The sequence below is a fragment of the Bos taurus genome, chromosome 16 (genome assembly GCF_002263795.3).
Source record: "Bos taurus isolate L1 Dominette 01449 registration number 42190680 breed Hereford chromosome 16, ARS-UCD2.0, whole genome shotgun sequence".
Classification (NCBI taxonomy): Eukaryota; Metazoa; Chordata; class Mammalia; order Artiodactyla; family Bovidae; genus Bos; species Bos taurus.
This window is the reverse complement of record NC_037343.1, coordinates 66,912,032-66,936,921: the sequence shown is the minus strand read 5'-3', so window position 1 is coordinate 66,936,921 and position 24,890 is coordinate 66,912,032. Positions and strand designations below refer to the sequence as shown.

The window sequence follows — 24,890 nt, the reverse complement described above, 5'->3', positions numbered from 1 at the left end:
ATTATTCAAACATGGATTCAGACTTCTAAAAATCAAAATGTACTCCTGTGAAAATAATGCAAAGGGGAAATATAAGGGGATTTTCAAGACTCCCTTACTGGGCTATTCATTATAAGAAAACCTAATTTAATTATCAATTGATACTCTTCATTTCTCCTTTTGCTTTTCCTCATTTTGGTTCAGAAATTATTTAAAATAGATGACTCTGTGATATAATCCTATAAAATTCCACACCCATAAGCTTTTAAATATGATTTTTTATACTGTCAAAACTTCTAATGACACTTTTTTGAGAAATTATTTCCTAATTTCTCAACTATTCCCTATTTTTACATTATCTCCTATTGACTTTCTAAATTTTATCTTAATTATTTTAAATATAAAAGTTATAAAGCAAAGTCATAGAATATTTAGCAAAGAAACAAAGAAAATATATTATTCACATATAATTTGATCTCCCTAATACAATTAACACCAGAATTTTCAAAACTTTCAAAATCCTGTTTATACAAAGTTTTAAGAAAATTCATCTCCATTACTTTTTTTTCAAGTACAGAACAGCAAAGTTAAAAAGTTGCTTATAGTTGCATTGACACCAACAATCACATTTATGTATGTATCAATCCAGATTCTTGTCCTCCGAGCATAATTATGAATGTCTTCTCTTTGTTTGTTATTTTGCTTGCACAGCTGTACTTCTGAATCTTGTGATAAACCCTGCTTGAGGTAAACAGAGTTTTTGGGAAAATCTCCTGTGTCTAGTTACATTATTACCTCCAGAGCGAGGAATTTGCACAATGAAATAAGGATATCAACCCATTCACATTCTCTCATGCTCATTAGTGGAACTGATTGACAGCCAGGTTCTGAGATCAGCATTTCCTTTCAAGGCTCTTTTGATAAATTGATAATGAACCTAACAGTCAGTGAGGGAAATTAAAGTGATGGAAAAAGGCCACTGGATCATTTACTTCTGCTGCTGTTGGACTCAAAATCCTATGATGCTGCCAAAACTGAAGCCTTATAAATGTCCATGGTCTCAGTAAAAATTAAAATTCCCACAGGGAGCATCTGAGTGGCTGACTCTAGGTAATGTGACCTGCAAGGGTTTAGGGAAAGGTAATTATCTGATCTCTTTTGTTTTCCACTTTCTTTTTTTAAAAAAAATTTTATGGGGATATAGTTGATTTACAATGTTGTATTAGTTTCAGGTGTACAGCAAAGTGAATCAGTTATACATATATATATATTTATATTTATCTTTTTTAGATTTTTAGATCATTTCTCATGTAGGTTATTACAGAGTATTGAATAAAATTGCCTATCATATACAGTAGGTCTTTACAAGTCATCTATTTTACGTATAGTAGCATGTATATGTCAATTCCAATCTTCCAATTTCTCTCTCCCTTTCCCTTATTCCCTGATAACCATAAATTTGTTTTCCAGCAATTCCACCACTGGATATATACCCTGAGAAAACCATAATTGAAACCAATACATATACCACAATATTCATTGCTGCACTATTTACAGTAGCCAGGACATGGAAACAAACTGCTGCTGCTGCTGCTGCTAAGTCACTTCAGTCGTGTCCGACTCTGTGCTACCCCAGAGATGGCAGCCCACCAGGCTCCCCCGTCCCTGGGATTCTCCAGGCAAGAACACTGGAGTGGGTTGTCATTTCCTTCTCCAATGCATGAAAGGGAAAAGTGAAAGTGAAGTCGCTCAGTCATGTCCGACTCTTAGCGACCCATGGACTGCAGCCCACCAGGTTCCTCCGTCCATGGGATTTTCCAGGCAAGAGTACTGGAGTAGGGTGCCATCACCTTCTCTGATGGAAACAAACTAAGTGTCCGTCAATAGATGAATGGATAAAGAAGATGTGGTACATATATACAATGGAATATTACTGAGCCATAAAAAAGAATGAAATTGGGTCATTTGTTGAGACATGGATGAACCTAGCGTCTGTCACGCAGAGTGAAGTCAGTCAGAAAGAGAAAAACAAATGTTATAAATTAACACATGAATGAGGAATCTAGAAAATGTACAGATGGACCTAGTTTCAGGGCAGGAATAGAGACACAGATGTAGAGAATGAACTGTAGACCTGGGGGGAAGGGAAGGGTGAGATGAATTGGAGGACTAGGTTTTACACATCCACAGTACTATGTGCAAAATAGACAGCTAGTGGGAACCCGCAGTACAGCGCAGGGAACCCGCAGTACAGCAGGGGGCAGAGTTCAGAGCTCTGCGATGAGTCTGGGGTCACACAGAGGCGGACACAACTGAAGCGACGCAGCAGCAGCAGCCAGGCTTCCTGCCCACTTTTCGTCCTACTGTTTTCTTAACTAGCTGGTTATCGCTATTGATAGGTTTAAATGCTGGCTTCCTCAAGGGTAACATTTTGTTTTTGAAGCAAACTAAGAAATGAAGAAACAAAGATACATCCTCTCTGCTTTCATGTGGACATAAAAAAGATGGACCACCAATTGAAATTTTCATTCCACTGAATTCATTTATACAAACACCAATCTTGATATGTAATATATAAAATCCCTCCCCCAATTTTTGCCACTGTAGATTGAAACTGGTTTTTGGTATTCTTCAGTTTTGTCTTTTTTGGGTCTTTATATTTTATTGTTAATGAGAAAAGGCTGCAGTAGCTAGACATATGCTATTTTTAACCAGAAAATTCTTGCTAATTACATTTCATAAAACTACTACCAAAACTTTAAAGTCTGGATGTTTAACTTTTAAAAGTATTACAGATAAAAGTTTCCAAACAGATCTGTGGAGGCAGAGCAAGATAAATGAGGTTATAAATTGAGCTATTGATTCTTCTGCAAGCAAGAAAAATATTCCTAGTGTGTATTCAATCCAAGTAGCTATTATATCTTTTAAGCTTTCTTGAACTATTTTTGATTTATTCTTTTTAAAACATGTAACTGCATAAAAGTGAAATTAATTTACAATTTATGTTTCAGTGTCAATGGTTGGCAAGCATCTTATATTCTCATGAATTATAATCCTAGGTACAGCACTTTATTTCATCAACCATCCACTGCTTTTCAATAATGTATTCAAGCAGAAAATAATCAGGGGGCATAATAAAGCTAGAGTCTTATTTTTAATAGACAGTGCTATCAAATTCTAGAATATAGTTTTGTTAGATTTTTAAAACCTAATTTTTCATCAAAATTGTTCACTCAAACTCAAGATCAACTAGACAGGCCAAAAAATAATGCCTTTAAACAGATTTACACCACTAGAGATTATACATAGGGGCTTTCCTGGTAGTTCAGACAGTAAAGAATCTGCCTGCAATGTGGAAGACCCAGGTTTGATCCCTGGGACAGGAAGATCTCCTGGAGAAGGGTCTGGCAATCCATTCCAGTATTCTTGCCTAGAGAATCCCATGGACACAGCAGCCTTGTGGGCCACAATCCATGGCATCACAAAGAGTCGGACATGACCGAAGCGACTTAGCATGCATGCAGGCAGAGATTATACAAGCTAACCAGTAATCATATAATGACATATGTTTTTTGTATTTATATTTTGTATATTTTATGACATCTAACCTCAGAACTTAAATTGTTAGGTTACAATAAGTCTATTTACCAGAAAGAAGATAAAAGTTTTAGGGTTTCCTTTAAAAATATGCATTTCTATGTCATAGGTTCATACTTTAGAATAGATTCAAATATTGTTTTGGAAAATGTTGTCCATTAAACCACCTGAGAGGTCAGTTATAAATGCAGATCTCCAGGCCCTAACCCAGGCCTGTGAAATCAGAATCTCTGGGCATGAAGTAAGAAATCTGCTTTTTAAAAAGTTCCTTGGAAAAGTCTTCATCCATAAATGTTTGAGAACATCCATAAATGTTCAAATTGACTGAGCAATACTAAAGGACTAAACAGTTGACCTGGAGAAACAAGGACGGCTCTGATTCTTTTAAAATCCCATTGTAACAGAACATCAGGGAAAGAACCAAGGTCATATTTCAGAAGTCCATTACCATGTATCCTATCTGAAATAATCAGTTTGGTAAAAAAAAAATAGTTCCAAAACTCTAGTAACTAAAGTTACTACTTGGATTGACTCAAATATTTAGGCCGTTTACCACCTGGAAATGCAGTGAACCATTTACAAAAGCAACATTCCCCCAGAGGTTTCAGCAGATCGACTAACTAATGAAAGACGCACAGTCATATAGTCGGATTGCAGCGTATATCTCAAATACCAGTGAGAAAACCAGAATCAGATGTCAAGCATTTTATTAAGTCTCACGGTAGTTTCACTTTGCTTTTTTGCCATTAATAGCATTCCAAGAAACTTGGTGGTAAGTTTCTTAAACAACAACATTATAACCCAGTGAGGCATGTTATAAAGTTATTTCTAGTGCCATAACCAAGTAGCCAGACCTGATTCTGAGGCAATCAGTCTCCCACATCAAGGATTTGAAATAAAATACTCTCCTAAGGCAGCAACTGAACCTTTCAGCTAAACAGTATAAAACTGCCAACAGTAAGTTGCTCATTACATTAAGACTCTAGAGACATTTAGAAGCCAAATAGGATTCTACTGAAAGAGATACTTGGGAATAGCTTCTGATCTTCATTTGTTAGTCTGGACTAACATACATATTTAGTAGCAATTAGAAGGCAGTGGCAACCCACTCTAGTACTCTTGCCTGGAAAATCCCTTGGGCGGAGGAGCCTGGTAGGCTGCAGTCCGTGGGGTCGCTAAGAGTCGGACATGACTGAGCGACTTCACTTTCACTTTTCACTTTTCACTTTCATGCACTGGAGAAGGAAATGGCAATCCACTCCAGTGTTCTTGCCTGGAGAATCCCAGGGACAGGGGAGCCTGGTGGGCTGCCGTCTATGGGGTCGCACAGGGTTTGACACAACTGAAGCAACTTAGCAGCAGCAGCAGCAGACCACATTGACGTCCCTGCTGGTCCAGGAGTTAAGACTGCCTTCCATGGCTGGGAGTGTGGGTTCAATCTCCGGTGCTTTGAGCTATTTGAACACCTTAGTCTATACAGACAATTAAGATTGGTTTATCATTAGCTTCTTTGTGTGTGTGTGTCTGCATATGCGTCTAAGATAAATAAGGTAAAAACAGCTCTGTTAAAGTTTCAATAAAATTTCACCTTGATAGGAAACATCTTAAAACTTAATTAAAACCATAAAAGTAAATTAAATATACAAATAATGCACTCAAATTGGGAACTTTGCTTTTTATTTTTTACCAATTAAAAGGTTTTTTTTTTCAAGTTCACAAAATAGATAAGAAATTTTAAACCTATTAAATCATCCAGAGACTATTTCTATTTCTACTCCCTTAAAATAAAGGTCTTCAATTACTAGGATTAACTGTGTTTAAGGTCAACTATTTGCTGCTGCTGCTGCTGCTAAGTTGCTCCAGTCGTGTCCAACTCTGTGTGACCCCACAGATGGCAGCCCACCAGGCTCCCCCGTCCCTCGGGTTCTCCAGGCAAGAACACTGGAGTGGGTTGCCATTTCCTTCTCCAATGCATGAAAGTGAAAAGTCAAAGTGAAGTCGCTCAGTTGTGTCCGACTCTTTGCAACCCCATGGACTGCAGCCTACCAGGCTCCTCTGTCCATGGGATTTTGTTTTAGTTTCCAGCTTAGTCACTTTCATACCCTCAAGGTCCACAAGCATTCTATTCTTCAACACTGTAATTGTTTGGGTAGATACCCTCAGATAGACAATTTAAGGGAATAGAGATCAAAGAAGGAAAACAGAAAGACACCATGACTCAGAAGTCACTGTCAGGACTTACCTTGCACGGTGAGGAAAACAGCCTCAGTCGATGATCCTCCTTCGTTGGAAACAACACAGCGATACTCTCCTGCATCGCTGAATTTCACACTCCTGAGCTCCAGGGAAAGGTTAGCCAAGATCCTCATTCCTGCTGTATCTGTCAGCCTGATATCTCGGTCATTCCTCTGCCAGGTTAGATTGTAACCCACTGCACTGACGACAAGGCATGTCAGAACTGCTGTTTCTCCAGGAGTGACGGTAACATTACTAGGCACTTGGATGACTGGCGGGGGCTCTGTGGGAAATGAGAAGATTCCACTTGAAAGATCCAGAAGTCATTTTACTCACTCATAGAGGTGGCTTAAAATTTTAATGAGAATGTATTGAATATCTGGTAGGAAAGACTGGTAGGAAAGACACAGTACAACAGAACTTATTCATTAATACAAATGGGGTGATCAAGTGATCAAGAGGGCTTCCCTTGTGGCTCAGCTGGTAAAGACTCTGCCTGCAATGTGGGAGACCTGGATTCAATCCCTGGGTTGGGAAGATTCCCTGGAGAAGGGAAAGGCTACCAACTCCAGTATTCTGGCCTGGAGAATTCCATTATCATCTAGTTGAAAAATGCTTCAAATGCATGTTTACATACCACAGTACACTAAAACTCAAATCTATAAGTTACAGCTGTGAGCATCAAAGAGGCATGGCAAAAAGATATGACTATGCTGATTTAGTATTGCAGAATCTGTCAAATTTTGAAGAAAATAGCCATTTATGGATTTTTAAATTTAAAACCATTTATTTAGTGTTTTAAAGAAAACAGCACATGAAGGATGAGAGAGATGGCAAAGATACAATGGCATCACCTTTAAAGAGATTATCACCTCACTAAGACACAGTGCAACAGCAGAGTAAAATGAATATTCCCTCAGAAGCAGCAGAATGTCTAAGAAATTCAAGTTAACAGTCGGGATAGACTTTTAATAAAAGTCTACACACAGGACCAAGCACACAAGAGGCACTGAGTGATGCATGCTCATTTCAGATGTGGCCAAAAGCCATTTACCAATTAAATATTTAACCAGCATTTCTAGAGAAAATCACATACTGCTCTAGTTAGGTCTGAGGATAAACCTAAATGCCCCTGTAAAGCTCACTCCGCCCAAAAGCTTTAAAATAACCTGCCATACCAAGACATTATTGAGCAATCACAGCAATAAAAAACTAGCTGGAAAGCCATGTGTCTGTTTCAGTTGAAATGTGAAAGAAGATCAGATATTCAAGACCCAACTTTACTCAAAACTGTATATAAGTACAGATGAGTATCTTAAGCCTAAAATCCCAAACCTGGAAATAATATGCCAAAAACAGAGATAACCATAGTGGTTATCTCTGAGAGAAGGAAATATGTATATTTTTTCATATTTCCCTTTATATTTATCTTTGTTTTCCAAACATTTTTGGAGGAATATATGCTGTTTTAAATTATTTAAAAAATCTGTAATTTTTACCATTCTGCTATGTTTTTAAAACCTCTTATGAAAAGTTAATGAATCAGTTACAAAGAGTATATGAGAAACTGAGAAAGGTCTGACTGAATTCTAGTTAGATTTGACAAATAAAATGCAGGATGCTTTGCTAAATTTGAATTTTAGATTAACAATGAATATTATTTTATAATATATAAGATATTTTATATATTATTATATAATAATATATAATATTTTTGTGACTCATGAAATATTTTGAGACATATTTATATGAAAGTCACATGTAAGTGGGCATCCTTATTTTTACCTGCTGAATCTGGTAAACATAGGCTGCCTAATTTTATCCCAATTTACCTGGATGACCCTAGAAAAGGCAATATATTCACAATGTTTCCCTACCTGAAAAATGAGATGATTAAATTGGGTAATCCAGAAGACCCTTCTAGCGCCAAGGCTCTATGATTGTAGCATACAAGATAATATAGACCAAAGACCCAGAAGTGAGCATTTGTGAATAGGTGTTAACACTCGATCAAAATCTTCCTGAAGACCACAAAATGTGTTGTGTACCTTCCTTTGTTGTTGTTGTTCTTTTTAAACAACCTTCTTCAGTTAGACTAGGGATGTTTAGAAACTAAATCCTGTATTATCAGCATACAGGGGATGCCAGGTGCTCACCCAGATCCTTCTCAAGAACCTAGGCACTCATTTCCCTAACTGCTCTTGTTTGTTGACTACTGAGCTCAGAGCCAAGAGAGCTGACATGCTCGGTCAGGCTCCCTTTCCACTGCAGCCCACTTCTGGTAACCACTTTATGAAGGAAAAACACACAGCTCTCTCGCCTCGATTCAAGGCCATCCCAGCATCAAAGCCCCCGTTAGGATCCGCTGAGGCCTCTGTTGTGACTGCATCACGATGTAATTTCTTGCACTCCTTCACGGGTGCTCTTCCGTAGAAAACTCCCTGATAACTTTCTCGCTTGCATAATCTGCCTTAGACTCTATTTCCTCTTCAAATATACATTCAAGTATGTCAAACACCAGTTTTCTACTAATATCCAGGGGTAGAAGAGCTCTTAAACATGACATCCAATACCACTGCTGCATAAATATCTGGAGATGATAAACATCATGCACACTGAAATATTTATGCATACGTCAATAAATGGGTGGTGATGGGAGAGATGATGGAGGAGCATGACAGCAGTTTACAGAAGAGTCTAAGATAACAAATTACTGGAAACAGCCTGGTCCCGAGAGGGTGAGGGGTAGTCATTCCTAAGTGAAAGAATGGCTGAGGCTAAGATTAGGGAACCAGAGATGGAATCTCAAAGCCGAGAAAGAATAAGTATGGGCCTTGTGACATTAAGTGAGGCTCACTAGACTGAAAGTCAGGAGGCCAGGAATCTACTTCTCACCACCAACCCACGTCGTCAGAAATGGGGCACCTGCCTGCTCTGGGTTTCACTTTCTTTAGCTACAAAGTGATGAGGTGGTACAATATTATTTCCATGTCTTACCCTGTTCTAAAAGAGTATCCTGTAATTACAATTTAAGATTGCCTGACAAGTATTCTGTAATCAATTTTACATAAGGCCAAAATTTTGGTACTCTGTGTGTGTGTGTGTGTGTGTGTGTGTGTGTGTGTGTGTTGGGGGAGGGACATTATGCTAATAAATAAATTCAGTAGAGAAAATTAATATAACTTTGTACTAGTACTAAAGTACCAAATGCCACGTGTAGAGAGTTTTTCCTGCTTCTGCAGTTCTGTTCATTAGTTTCTATATGTTTATATGCAATAAACAAGAAGTATAATTCTTTTTACACCCATTTTGCACTTAAAATTATCAATATCAATATGTCCAATGAACCAAAAATCCTAAAAATTGTTGGCTAGAAGAAAATGCTGAAGATATTCAAGTAACATATTGGCAGAACTTTAATTTTCCTTGAAACATTTCTCAGGTGCTGTGTGACTTTATAAAATAATGTCCACAGTGACACCAGTAAAACATCACCATCCCATCATGCTGTGTTTCCCAACACTCCTGTCAAAATATAACATCTAATTATCCTATGAATAAACAACTGATTCTCGTGTGCTAGTCAGTAGCAACAGTAGGATGACTGAGCCAGGCCCTGGATGGAAGTTTAAGGCTGGTAGGTTAAAAGAAAATAAAAGTTCAGAAAGAAATGTCCACTCTTTCAAGTCCAAAGGGGTACTTCCTTGCTACTTCTATTATAGGCACTGCCATATCATTCATACTTCTGCCTCCTCTTTGATGATTAAGCAATGGGACACAATTCCTGAAAACTGGCTTTGGCATAGTACAACTTCCCAGTGATACCATGGATGGGCTGGCACAGATTAACGCTGCAAGGGCATGGGCAGTGTGTATATTCAGAAGTTACTGATACCATAGGGCCAAATTCTTAGAAGTCAGTTCACAAGTCGTTTCTGGCACTTCCCAGTTATTTATGCGAGACGCCTGAGTCCACTCACTGAAATCTCTTTTCCCTGTTGTCCTTCTCTTAATTAATACTGCTGGGAAAAAACTCAAGTGCTCAAGTGTTTGTTTTCCCAGAAGCTGAGGAATGTTGACATGATTCCATGCTTTTCGTAATTACTGGAGACGAAAAAATGAATAGTTTATGATGTATGTCAACTTGCTAAATCGTTTCAGAAGACAAACTTTATTTTTCTAAGAATAAGAGAATACAAATAATTTACTGCAAGAAGAACAGGCTTGCATGCCTCAGTTTAAAAGTTCAGCTTGAACTTACTGATAATAAACGTAAACTCTGGGCTTCTAAATAGTCCTACGGTTACAAAGCTTCTTTTGTCTTAAATTTTACCAAGAAAATGCACCTCTGACTTTTCAGATGCACAAACTGCCAGTTGAGACATTGTTATAAGAAAGCTCCACAGGCACGTTTAGGTTGGAATAGGGTTACCATTAAACATACATCAACCCTAGGCTATGAGGCAGGCAGAAAATGACTGAGTCAAAATTTCTAATAAATTCTAGATATATGTTGAGTAGGTAGCTTAATCTTGATCACTGATAATATATGGTAGTTATTTTGGTTTCTAAAGAATTCTGGGAGATTGGAGGAAAAAAATGATAATATAATGAGAGCCTTGTCTATTTATAGGAAACTTACTATTTAAATGTGAATTAATTAGCATGACTTCTGTCACTCTCAATACCAATATTGTAATCACTGAGGTCCTGTGTTTTTGAATGTGACACTTACTGTCTTCAACTCAGATGTCAGAATCCATTCACAAAAGCACTTTGCATACTATAAACATGGGAAGAGAAAGGGAAAGTTGAACCTTGCTATTCTAAAATGGATCTCTCCCTTTTTTCTCAAAGGAGAATGCCATATGGGGATTTCAAGATATTAAACCCCTACAATAATAATAACAACAACAATAATTTTAAAAACTCATGTCTATTAGTTGTTTCTATGTGCCTGATTCTATCCTGTGCTTAACATATACTCTCTCACTTAATCCTCATAATTTCTCCATGAAAAAAGAGACTATTACTGCTATTATCATCATTTTACAGTGGGGAAACCAAGGCACTGAGTTCTTAGGTAACTGGTCCAAGACGGGTCACACAAGTTAACACACAGCGAAGCCTGGTTAACAAACATCCCATTTCCATACCTGCGTTGATACTGAGGCAACTGCCGAGGAGTTAGGGATAATTACCTGACACGTCGAAGAACGTCTGTGCTCGTCCAATCCCTGCAGTACTGACAGCAACGCACTCATAGGCGCCTTCGTCAGCCAGAGTGACCTCTTCAATATCCCAGGTCACGCTGGCAGATTCTCTGGGGTAAGAAAACAGAACCATGCTTAGTTACTACAAAAACAAGACCAGGCTGAAGCACTGATTCCGCTATTCGTTTTATTCATTCAAATGAACAAAGAAAACAGTTTAAAGAAAGTAAATTGATTAAACTGCAGATTTCTTTGTAGCTTAAAACTATACACCTCTTATATTTTAAACAGAAAGTGAAGCTTCTCTAATCTGAGCAAAAAGCAAAGACAGTAACTTTGGTTTTGTTTTTTTCTATTGATCTTCCTAGGTTCTAACAAGAGAAATCATTTCCAAATGTGAGAATAACTTTAAAGAGGCGGTGGATAGAAGAATGAACCTTTTTTACTGAGAAAATATCATGGAGACATCTTTGATTTTTCTCAAAAGTCATTTCAAAAAAACTGCCAATAATTTTACTTTTAATTTTCACTTTTTTCACATTAATAAGTCTACTTTCTTTTGAATATTATTTTTTGATCAGGCCTCTACCTTTACTGTTTAGAAATACAGTCTGTGCCTGTCAAGTTATGGAGACTACAAAAAATTTCTTTAGGAAAATATTCTCTGACTAGGTCAATATAATTAAATAAATAACATTTTTTTAAATTGGCAGAAAAGCACTCCTTAAATCTTCTCTCCTTCCCCTCTCTTTTCAAGTTTTTGGTCATTTTCAGTGGGATTTAGCCAAAGCAACTGAACCAGGTAATTAACAAGTATGAAGGTAGAAAACGGAATTTTTGGTTCTCAAAAAGATAAATTCTCTTTAACTTTCTTATGTATAAGCTCCACATAAGACTATATACCATATCTGGTTCAATACATGTATACAATGAGTAAAAAAAAAAAAAAGATCAGTTTTATAATCAAAGTTGTCATTAGGTAAAACAAATCTTTTTCCTTATATTATATATTCACTAATTTAATAAATATATATACTCTGCTCTCTAGCAGGGCTTCCCTGGTAGCTCAGACGGCAAAGAATCTGCCTGCAATGTGGGAGACCCAGGTTTAAGCCCTGGGTTGGGAAGATCTCCTGGAAAAGGACCTGGCAACCCATTGCAGTATTCTTGCCTGGAGAATCCCATGGACAGAGGAGTCTGGTGAGCTACAGTAAAGTGGGCTTTGTAACATGGGGTTACAAAGAGTCGGACACGACTGAAGCAACTTAGCACACATGTCCTCTAACACTTCAATTTGTTACTCATCTTCTGGAAATGTCTTAGTAGTAGCCATTTAATTCTTATTTAAAAGATTCTGATAACCTATAAAATAAGCATTATATTGTTCTAAAATATGATTGTCATAAATACTTTCATATTTTTTCTTATAATCATCCATAGATATTTACAACATATTTTAAACATTCAAGATATGGATAAAATGACCCACTGCAGAGTCAAAATACTTTCCACTGAAGCTGAAAATGTACAAGATATAGTCCTCACAGTAATAACTCCAGAGCCCTCCCAATTCAAATGAATGGTACTCTCACTGTAAAGAATTCATTGAGCTCTTAATGTACATTTACCACTAACCTATATTTAAAAGAAAGTCAAAACACAGGTTCCTGCCATCAGGAAAGTGAGACAGTAAGCAAGGTGACCATTCCATATATTTTAGTAACCGACACTATGTACTTCAGTTAATACTGTTTCCTTTCGCATGTGTCTCTGTGTTGGGTGTCAGTGGTCCTTACTGCCACATTGAGAAGAAAATGAAGTATGACTTACTCTTTGCTGCGCTGATCACCTAAGATGCATCTTGAATGCTTTAAAGCAGTATACTAAGCCCAAGTTTACAGATGCCATTATCTAGAAGGTACGGGTAAGTTCCAGAAAGATAGGAGTTTGAATTACACACATTTTTTGTGCCTTCTGCAGTGCTTACTTCAGAGCCAAGTGTATGTTAGGATTCATCAAAAACTTAAGACACATGGAAATTTTAGAATAGAAAGCAGCAACTTTTCTAGTCTTAGGGCCCTTTCTTTAAAAACAAAGTAGGGAGAAGGACAAGTAATTTATTCAAAGGCACGTAACCAGTGTATGGGTTGCTTACAGAATATTCTTTAGTATTATATTTATTCCTATCTCATTTATGAAATTATTACATGAAAACAATTCTCCTTTTCATGTAGCCTTATCAGTAGGCATTATCCTCTGTCCATGGAATTCTTCACGCAAGAATACTAGAGTGGGTGGCCATTCCTTCTCCAGGGGAATCTTCCCAACCCAGGGGTCGAACCCAGTTCTCCTGCATTACAGGCAGATTCTTTACCATAAAAGCCACCAGGGAAGTTCACTAAGATTGTATGACCACAACAAAAAGTTTTGAAGGGACAGCCTTTGGAATAGGAGAAGGAACACATCAGTTAGAAATGAGTCTTGCTGCTAATGGAAACGAATTCTCTCCCACATCCCCTAGAAATCATCGTGACTCACATGACAAAGATCCAGTCATGCATCTGGAGTTGTTAGGAAATCTAGGGCAGAGATGTGCAAGTGAACTGGGATTAGAGTATCAAATCCATCATCACCCATGCCCAATTTTGTCTCTAGACTCTTACATCTAAAGAACTTAACAAATGTCAGCAAGGCATGTCACAGCTCTGGGCCACAGAGTTGGAAAAATGCAAGAAAGAATCCTTGTGGTTTACCTCAGAGGAATTGGGTGAAATTAATAAATTAATGTTTATAAAGAATCCCAAGTATCTTTCAGAAATGTTACTATTTAAATCCAAAGCAGAATTGTTTGATTTCATCAGTTATGTATGTAACTTTGTCATTTTATATCTTGGTCAGCTAATGTTGCTGGTTATTAACTATGCAGCTAAGGAAATCATCAAGACGTATGTTAAGAAAGTAGCAGGAAATAATAAGTCCAATCTTTACCTAATGGAAAATTCAAGTTATGATAAACATTCTTGCCACAGCTTTTGCTTTAAATGACCCCATGAGGAGATTGTATAAGCTAAGATTTGTCAAAACTTAACATATTACAGAAGCTATTTATGTGAATATTGAGTTACTGGTGTGAAAGTCTTATAAAATAATACTTAAGAGTTTTTCTCCTTAAATGTAGATTGTTTTATAGTAAATTAACAACAACAAAAAAGTTTTCCAGAAATCATCATCTAGTTTTCAAGGCCTATTTAATGTTTATCATTAGATGACTTAAATTTATCTAGAAAATTCACCAGTCTTCTCAAGGCAAGTTGGTGTCCTCTAGCCCACTCCCATTGATTGTTGGCTGCAGTGTATGTGTGTGATAAGTCGTTTCAGCAGTGTCTGACTCTTTGTGACCCTTCAGGCTACTCTGTCTATGTGATTCTCCAGGCAAGAATACTGGAATAGGTTGCCATGTGCCCTCCTCAAGGGGATCTTACCCACCCAACGATGGAACCCCAGTCTGTCTCCTGACAGCATCCCAGCAGGCATTTCACCCTCCTGCCCCTGGCTCCCTGGGCTCCAGCTCCACAGGCTGCTTCCTGTCTTTCCTCCCCACATGCCTTTAGTGCACTTGCACTGATTGTTCCTGGTATGTGGACACTCCTCCCTGGATGTCTGCAGGACCATCTCGTTCACCATGTTCAGGTCCTTATTCAAATGTCTCTACTATGAATTTTAAAATTGCAACTTAGCCAAAATCACATGCCGTCCACTAACCAGTAATTATGTGCCTGAAATAATCTGCTCTACTTTTTATTGTAACACATCAGATTCACTTATCATTATACTTTAAATCAGATTCAGAGACATACTTACCCCTCAAGCCACTGAAGTTTAAACTTCAGGGTCTTTCATTTGCAAGGGCTCTTGCAAAGTTCAGTACCAAACTTTGTATTCATAATTTTATATTCTTTGTCTTATTAAGGGGCCCTCAAACTATAAAATTCAGATTCTATAAAACCTGCAATCAACTCTTAAACGTATTCCAGCATTTATTATATTACCATAGAATACTTATCATCTATTTCTGTCTTCCTTCTTCACAATATAAGCTCCACAAAGGTACAGATTCGTGTCCGTTTGCTCAGTGCTACACCCCAAGACTATGAAGCAAATAACACTGGATAATGAATATGTACACTAACATAAATATCTATCTGTATTTCGGATGTTTCATGGTATAAAATATTATTAACAGAAGCATTTACACACTTTAAATACTGGTCGACTCCAAGTGTAGCTCCATTTCTGACAAAACTCAAGGTAAAAGGCAGAAGACTGTCAACAGCGCAGGGAATCTGGCCCGGCTGCAGGTAGTAGCCAGGGGTTTTCTTAGGCATTGTAACTTTCGGAGCATCTGGGGAAAAAAGAACATGGGCAAGAAGGTCACAATGATATTTGGTACTTCCTGTTAATCCATTCAAAACTTCATGCTTAAACTATTCAGTAAATTCTCTGCATTCCAATTAATCTAAATCACTAAAAATCACTTTAATTATCTTTCTTTGTTCCAAGTTTATTAATTTCTGGATTATCTCCAGAAAGTACTCATTGAATCTATGACTCCACTGATTTTAAGGCATAATATTTTTTTTTTTACCAGCAAGATAGAAACAAAATTACCAAATAAGTTATAAAGCATCATCAATGGTAGAAGAGAGTTTAATTCTGAAAATGTAAAGGTATGTAAGAACCCACATAGCTTAGAATTGAATTCATAGAGTAACTATTTCCAGAAAAAGAATGAAAAAATTGATTTCTTAAGAATCCAATAGTTTTTTTAAGCATTCAATTCAGGGGCTAAAGCAACTAACGCTGTATATTTTCTCTGAGGAAATACTGAGGTTGGTTCTACTATGATCTTATTTTCAGCATTAAACAATAGAGTTGTTCCTGACTTTCCCAAATGATAACCTTCTATATAAATGATAAATTGTTACTGCTCCATCCAGTAGAACAATATTAGAATCAATCTTTCTATATCTGTTGAATATAGATGGTTGGATGGCATCACTGACTTGATGGACATGAGTTTGAGCAAGCTCTGGGAGTTGGTGATGGACGGGGAAGCCTGGCGTGCTGGAGTCCATTACCAACAAAGGTCCACCTAGTCAAAGCTATGGTTTTTCCAGTAGTCATGTATAGATATGGGAGTTGGACTATAAAGAAAGCTGAGCGCCAAAGAATTGATGCTTTTGAACTGTGGTGTTGGAGAAGACTCTTGAGAGTCCCTTGGACTGCAAGGAGATCAAACCGGTCAATCCTAAAGGAAATCAGTCCTGAATATTCATTGGAAGGACTGATGCTGAAGCTGAAGCTCCAATACTTTGGCCACCTGATGCGAAGAACTGACTCATTTGAAAAGACCCTGATGCTGGGAAAGATAGAAGGCAGGAGAGAAGGGGATGACAGAGGATGAGGTGGTTGGATGGCATCACCAACTTGATGGACATGAGTCTGAGTAAACTCCGGGAGTTGGTGATGCACAGGGAAGCCTGGCGTGCTGCGGTTCATGGGTCTCAAAAAGTCGGACATGATTGATCGACTGAATTGAACTGAAGACCATCAGAATTTCCCAGTTCAAGTTCTTACACTGACTGAAGTAAGATTCTAAGATCTATAGATTTTGAATCTACTAAGATTCTCAGATCTACAAATCGGTGAGATTTAACATGAAATTTTGAATTTTTTTTTTATGGTTAAGAAAAGTTGTTACCTATGTGTAAATGCTTTTCCACACAGTGACTCAGTAATAATGTGAGGATATTATTTTTTACTTTAGACTCCATTTTTTACCTATAGGACCACATAAACCCCTTAAACGATCAATACTCTAGTGGACTAAATGACATCTTACCTGGCACAATACTAGAGAAAGAAACACTTGACACTCTCTGGAAGAGAAAACCATCCTTATCATAGCCTGTTACTTTGAGAAAGAAAGCTTCATTTGGTGGTATAAAATCCGAAATATTCCATATGCCATAGGGTTTTCTATCAGGATAATATTTAACAGGAATAGTCTTAAGAGAACTGCCTGAGATACTCAGAAGTTCAAGACGATCTACTTTAGCTGGGATGGAAATTCCAGAAGTATTCAGCAGCACATAGGTAGGTATTCCTACAAGAGAAAGAATTTATCATTTATAAGTAATATGTACCCAAGGTTATCTATCAAGTAAGTTTTGTATTATAACAGCAGGTAACCAGGATCATATATATGAGTACTACAGGCTGTGCCAAAAACTGTGGCCCAGATGTGGAATCTTTTCTACACAAATAAAAAAAGTTTATTTATGACCAGAGAAATACAGGAAACCATAGATAATGACTTTTAAGTTTTCTAATCACGTTTATATGTAGAAAATTAGAATTATGAATATTGTATAATATATTTGTATTATATGAATATTTTTAAAGGTTTGTTATTTTGTATCCTCCTAGTAACTGAAGCAATAAAAATAAAAGAACAATCAGAAAAAAAGAAATTTAAAGTCACAGTAAGACTAAGCCTTCTTTTTAGCTACAGAACTATAAATCTTCTTGCATGAATAAAAATAAGATGAAAAAGCACCTTTCAAATCAATAATAATTTCACCTTGGAACATATAATGCTATGTGATATCTTCAATGTTTTAACTATACACACACACACTCTATATTTTCACCTTGACAACAGGCAAGTAAGATGCTAGTAAGAAAAAGCCCCAAGACCTAGGTCAGCAGTTTTCAAAGTTTAGTAAGTATAGGAATCAATGAGGTGCTTGTTAAAGTGTACATTCCTGGGACCTGGAGAAGGAAAGGGCAACCCACTCCGGTATTCTTGCCTGGGAAATCTTATGGATAGAGGAGACTGACAGGCTACCATTCATGGAGTTGCAAAACAGTTGGATGTACCTTAGTGACTAAACAAAACTGGGACCTACTGTCTATAATTTTCATTCAGGAGATCTAAGGTAGGCCCCAGGAACCTTAATATTTGATAAGCTCCCCAAGTGAGTTCAATATCACTGGTCTTTGGGCCATACTTCAAGAAGCAATGACTATGACAGGAGTAATCATATTTCAAATAAAGATGCCATGTTTCCCAATTTTATTGAAGAACTACAAAATTACAAAACCACAGTCTGAGAAGTACTTTGCAGTTCAATATCTACTACGCCAATTGAGCCAATACACACATACAAACCTTGCACCGGTCTGCTGACTGTTTTTTTGAAGTCCAGGGTGGGCTTTCGGGAAAAACCAGCTCGAAAATCAATAGTACTGAGGCCAGTGATGCGAACAGAGTGCCTTCCAGTGCTAGATGTCTGAAAAATGTTTAATGACAAATTCCATCAGCAGTTAATCCAGGGTGCTGGCCACACTAAACACTAACCAGTAAAAGAAACTGCAGAGCGTTCCATTAGACTTGGTGTCCACTCACTGTGGCCTTTATCTGGGTGTTTTGAACTTAACTGTGATTCCATAACTTCAATGCAAGTTTTGTAATACATATCCAGGAGCCGAAAGCCTATACAATTGAGTATTATATTGCACGCTCAGTGGTAAAAGATAGAGGGGCACAGTCATAGTGAATGGACTTGATTCACATGGTGGATGTTCAAAAAATGAATATTCATGAAATAAATGAATGACTAAACCTTCTCCCCTAAACATCATCCAGGTTCTATTATGGAAAATATTTCCTTTCTCTTTGCTCGGGGAAGATACAGCCAGGACAAGCACAAGAGTCAATTATCAACTAGCTTTTAGCTGACCAGCATCTTCAGCTCAGCAGTGTCCAGTTAGCGAGATACAAGTATGAGTGAAAAAATAAGGTCGTCACCCTCTAAGAGCTTATGGACAGTGAGGAACTCAGATGGAGGAAGAGAAATCTCCAGTGCAATACAGTAAATGCAGTGATAGAATTACAGAAAAGGTAGAGAGAAAAGAAATCCGTATACTAAAGGAGCACGGACTAGGTTGTAGTTCAGTTAAAACCTCCTGAAGGAGATGAACAAGATATTGAATAGCTGAGAGCTGAGGTCACCTCTATGTGCATAAATAATAAATAATTTGGATTAGGGCCACAGGATAAAACATTAACATTTATTGGGCACTTTCTTTGCATCCAGACTTTGTGTATACATTGGCTTATTTGTTTTTCATTACAACTGTGTAAGGTAGATACCATCATTAGCCCCATGGCACAGATAAACAGACTGAGGCACCAAAGCATTACATTCCTTGCCCAAGTTCACAAGGGTTCCCAACTTTCCTAACATTGCAGAAGTCAGGTTTTAACCCAAAGGTCAGACTCTGGGCTCTTTTCCACTGTGCTAGATTTTCTCCCAAGGGCAAGGTCAGTCAGAGTGAGCCTCTATCTCAGTATCTCTCTAATTATGATTAGAGGACCGACTATGTCTATACCTACACAAAATCACCTGGATTGTTTGTAAAAATACAGACTCCAAGCTCCAGCCAAAATGTACTGGTCAGTGGCGTCTAGGACTATGCATGTAATATATGGTAATATGTGGCTATATATGGCTACAAGGCTCTGCAAACCACAGTTTTCCCTAAATCCCTGTGACGCATGTGGCAATGAGTACAGAAAAGATGAGGAGATATGTATGTCCCTGTTACTACCAATCACATTCCTAACTGAGCAAACCCTGCAGAAACTCAAAGCAAAGGAAAATGAAGGTGAAGGAAAGGAAAAAAAATTACATCTTCTCAAAAAATGTGTTGTATTCTTAGCATACATGATGTTCCTAATTACCATGGCTCATTTTAACAGGGCTTAAAAAATACTGTATATTTAAGTGCAGAAGTCTCAGTACACTTATTCCATTATTTCTAAAGGAAAATGTGTTATGAATTAACAGATATAAAAGGAAACTATATATCATAATCCAATTTAAAATCGAGGACCTCCTACATGGCTGTATAAAGCCTTGAGAAGTCTACGTTCAACTGCCTTAATAATGAGAGCTTTACTGAAAATACTATTGTCTGCTAGTTTCTTGTTAAGGAGAAAAAAAACAGTCATATTATGAGTTGTTTTAGATGTTTTTCACTGACATCATCTATGCTGTTAGTTGCCTTGTTGCTCAGAAAGTCCCCTTTGATAAAACAGCTACCGAGAGGTTATCAAGGGCAAATGTGATACACACTTTGCCTAATGACTGCTATCGAGTACTAACCATCTACCAAGTGTTATGTGCACAAACCAACTGATAATAAGTCCGTTTCCAAAGTGGTGCTTACAGCGAACTCTGCTCAATGTGATGTGGCAGCCTGGATGGGAGGGAAGTTTGGGGAGAAAGGATACATGTATTGTGCATGGCGGAGTCCCTTTGCTATCCACCTGAAACTATCACAGCATTGTTGGTCAGCTATACTTCAATACAAAATAAAAAGTTTTTTTTTAAGTGATGCTTAATATCTGAGAAAAATTAGAAATTACCCAAGTGTTTGAAAATATGGTATCCTGCTGGTAAATAATCAGAGAAGGCAATGGCAACCCACTCCAGTACTCTAGCCTGGAAAATCCCATGGACAGAGGAGCCTGGTAGGCTGCAGTCCATGGGGTCGCTAAGAGTCGGACATGACTGAGCGACTTCACTTTCACTTTTCACTTTCATGCACTGGAGAAGGAAATGGCAACCCACTCCAGTGTTCTTGCCTGGAGAATCCCAGGGACGGGGGATCCTGGTCGGCTGCCGTCTATGGGGTCGCACAGAGTCGGACACGACTAATGCGACTTAGCAGCAGCAGCAGCAGCAGAGCTGGGATGTGAATTCAGTGAGGATCCAGAAACTGACCTCCACAGGTACAACATGCACTTCTCATGATCATTTCAATGAACTGAATTATGCTGGTTTGGGGGTAAAGGCTGAAATATACCCAACTGCTCTACATAACAGGAGAGTAATATGGAGTTTCGCTTCCCTGGTGGCTCAGCCAGTAAAGAATCCACCTGCAATGCAGGAGACCTGGGTTTGATCCCCTGGGTTGGGAAGATCCCCTGGAGAAGGGAGTAGCAACCCACTCCAGTATTCAGGCCTGGGAAATTCCATGGAGAGAAGAACCTAGTGTCCATGGGGTTGCAAAGAGTCAGACACAGCTAAGTGAATATCTATACGGAATTCCTGAGACTATTCACAGGAGAGAAGCAGAAACAAAATAGAGAAAAGAAGAATGGAGGGCAAGGAGAGAGGCAAAAGGAAACAAGTTACTTCAAGATAAACCCCAAATCTATAGTCAAATTTACTATATTTACAAAATGGTCTTGTTACTGGATTCCCTGAAATTTTTGAAGGACTGAGGTTTACCCAACATGGAGGCATAAAAGATTAGAATCAACACACAGATAATCAGAGGCAAGGAGACCAAAACAAAGTAAATCTTCAGGAAACCCCAGAAGCATTGGGGAAAGGCTTTGGGTTCTAATGTGTTATGGACAGAGTGGGGTTGGAGGAGAATTAAAAGATAAGAAAGTCTTAGAGGGGCAAAGAAAATTTAGCTAATTTAGCTAATCTATGACTAAGTTAAATAGAGGTGAAGTCCAGCTGCATATTTCTTACTCCTCTCTTCCCTTCTGAATTATTTTAGCTACCTTAGGACCATTTTTCTACATACATAATTAAATTAGTATGACAAAAACCACTGCTTTGATGTTTTTCTATTTGATCTTTATATCATGTAGCTTTAAACTATGTGCTGTAATAAAGTGAGAATTTGGCTCCAAAAAGCATCTCTCCACCACAGAGTATCTAGAAGTATCACTTAAGCACAGAGGCATCCTCACCTCATGGTTCCTGTAGCTCAGAACAGGGAAATTAAGGAGGCTCACAGTGGTTCCAAGAGTAACAGGAAATGTTCTAGACAGACACTGGACTGGGTTTGTATTAGCCTGAAATTCACATTTTAAACAATACACTTCTTCATGTTATTTATAAAGGTTTATAATGTGTTACATTACTGCCCTGAGTTACAATGTCAAGTTGGTCAAGTTGCAGAAGGGTCTGAGTCAGGAATACAGAGGCTGCTGTAGTGTAAGCTGAGTTGAGGCAAAGATGAGGTTAGACTAGATACGTCCTGGCATTCTCTAGTTATAAATAGGCAGCCACATTAAAGAGTGAGAGAGAAGCAGCAGCAGAGTGGACCAGAGTGCAGGCTTCTGAACTGAGAGTGAGTCTTTAAGAAATGAAGGAGCAGAGCAGGCTGAAGGACCATGGAGCAAGCACCATGGAGAGCTCCAGGGAAAATGAGTTGCTCTTCCGGTATCTTCCTGATCAACTATATTGCAGATGAATCTATTTTTAAGGCTAGATATCTATTAAATATTGAAAGTCTCCTCTACATAGAAAGCCCTTGAAGGCAAGAATTATATCAAATATATCACCTATAAAATACTATTCAATAGGTACTTAATACATGAAATTAATTTATTAATACCATTAATAATAAGGCCAACAAACACTTAACGTTGGCAGTTTCCCTTAGATTTCCCTAGGACCAACTGATGTCAGAGTCATCAAGAATTCATTGAATTTTTCTAGATACATTAGGCTAAGTATGTTCACACAATATCTCATTAAGCACCAAAAAGAAATTGGGGCTCAAAGAACTAATTACTTGCCTAGGTTTATACAGCAAGTTAAATGGCAGTTACTCCAAGTTCAATACTCTAAGTCAATGCGTAATATTCTAGGATGACATAATCTCTGGGTTGATTTGGACCCTATAGGATAGAAAACAATATCCCCATCTATTCATTCGCCATTCTAAATTTCTAAATGCACTCTCAACTTAGGAAGAGTCAGGTTAGTAGAGTGTTGGGAAACTTCTCTCTGAAAAAAAAAAAAAAGCCCTAATTTGGGACATTTGCCGAATTCTGTGATGTAAACACTACCAAGTGGCTGATTTCAAGCTCCCAACAGGATGTCACTGAGTTGGGAAGAGAAAGCACATAACTGACTCTCCATGAACCATTTATGAACCAGCTCCAGAAAACCATTAGGCCATGATAACAGTTCTGGCAAATGGCTTACCAAGGAAATGAAGTGTATCTGTCACTCACAAAAATACCTATCACATCCTAGAAGTGATACAATCCCTTCCTTTTTCTATGCACATTCTCCAGTCTTTTCCTCCACTAAAAAGAGGCCACATGTTGGGAAAGATTAAAGGCAAAAGGAGAAGAGAGCGACAGAGGATGAGATGGTTGGATGGTGTCACCAATTCAATGGACATGAACTTGGGCAAACTTCGGCAGATGGCGAGGGACACAGAGGCCTGGCGTGCTGCAGTCCATGGGGTCGCAAAGACTCAGACACGACTTGGCGACTGAACAGCAACAATGTTCTAAATATGTCAGTGCCTCCATCAGCTTGGCTTCCTGAGCATATGAAGCACAGCAGCCCATCAACCCTCACAGAACATGTGACACTAGTGAGGAATGAACTTGTATTAAGCCAGGGAGAGCACATCCTGGTACTAAATGTGAAGTCTGCCATGTTATACATGAATTAAAATATGATTGCTAGAGTTGGCTTTAATTTCTCTCTCCTAAGGAGTTTCAATGTTTTATAAAATAATAAATAAGTCAAAGTAAATAAAGCCTTGATGTCTATCTAGAATTGATAAGAAATGGCACCCCACTCCAGTACTTCTGCCTGGAAAATCCCATGGACGGAGGAGTCTGGTAGGCTGCAGTCCATGGGGTCGCTCAGAGTCGGACACGACTGAAGCGACTTAGCAGCAGTAGCAGCAGCATAGACACAGATGGGGGAGCCTGGTGGGCTGCCATCTATGGGGTCGCACAGAGTCAGACACGACTGAAGTGACTTAGCAGCAGCAGCAGAGATACAGTTTACTATTTATACACAGTCTGGAGAAGAACTAATTTAGTTTTACCACTCATGTGTCAGAAACTGTTTAAATATGTACCAACATCTAATTAAATCATGACAATATTAAGTAGGTATTATTTTCCCCTATTTTTCTCAGACTTGGGTAGGTTTAGGTAATTTTTTCAAGGTCAAAAATATTTTAAGTACTATATCTTAAATTAAAATATATGTCCATCTATTTTCAAAGCATTTGCTCTTATATAACATACCATCCTTTACAAAGTAAAGAATACTATACTTTTAATCAAATATTTATTGGGAAGCTAACATGGGGTAGGATTTCTGCCAGTCAAAAAGATACAATGAAGCCAGCTAGATTTAAATACTATCATTTTACTAGTCATTGTTTGTTTTAAAAAATGTAATACAAGGAAAGAAATGTAAATTCTGTATATATTCACATATACACACCCACACATACCCATTTAAATATAAATAAAAGTGTACATATATTTTTTAAAGGAAATATTCCATTTGATTGACAATGTGATATTGGCAGACAAATATAACTGGGGAATATTCCAGGAAAAAAAATCTACTATAGAGGATTCCATTGACCCTAAACACTGAATTAATGCCATAGCTAATCCCTTTAAATAATACACCTGGTGTAGTCTGACTGCTTATTTAAAAGAGGTACCAGGTGGGAATAACTGGAGGCCAGTGTAATATGCTACTTGTGTGGTCCTTTGTTAGACTTGAGGTTTATTGTAATTCCATAACAAGTTTATGCCATTTATGCATTTCTAAAACTATCCTTATCCTGTAGAAAATGCATTAGTAGGTTCTGGCAACCAAAGTAACTATCTACAACCAGAAATATTTCTGCTAGTCTCAGAATCTCAATATAATCATGTGGTTGGGTACACTCCCTTCTCTACTTGGGAGATGATCTAAGGACAGTTTATCCAAATTTACT

At 37.8% G+C, this 24,890-nt stretch overlaps 1 protein-coding gene across 3 annotated transcripts in view; it reads right to left on the bottom strand.

The window, feature by feature from the left end:
- HMCN1 (hemicentin 1) overlaps positions 1–24,890 on the bottom strand; it is a 540,104-nt gene that overhangs the window by 308,814 nt on the left and 206,400 nt on the right. For all 3 annotated transcript variants that reach the window (XM_010813560.4, XM_024976236.2, NM_001192537.3), the window contains exons 7-11: positions 18,259–18,379; positions 16,927–17,190; positions 15,282–15,426; positions 11,013–11,134; positions 5,819–6,094 (exon numbers count right to left, since the gene is read on the bottom strand). In XM_010813560.4, coding sequence (XP_010811862.2) covers positions 5,819–6,094; positions 11,013–11,134; positions 15,282–15,426; positions 16,927–17,190; positions 18,259–18,379 — 928 coding nt within the window. The remainder of the gene's footprint in view (positions 1–5,818; positions 6,095–11,012; positions 11,135–15,281; positions 15,427–16,926; positions 17,191–18,258; positions 18,380–24,890) is intronic.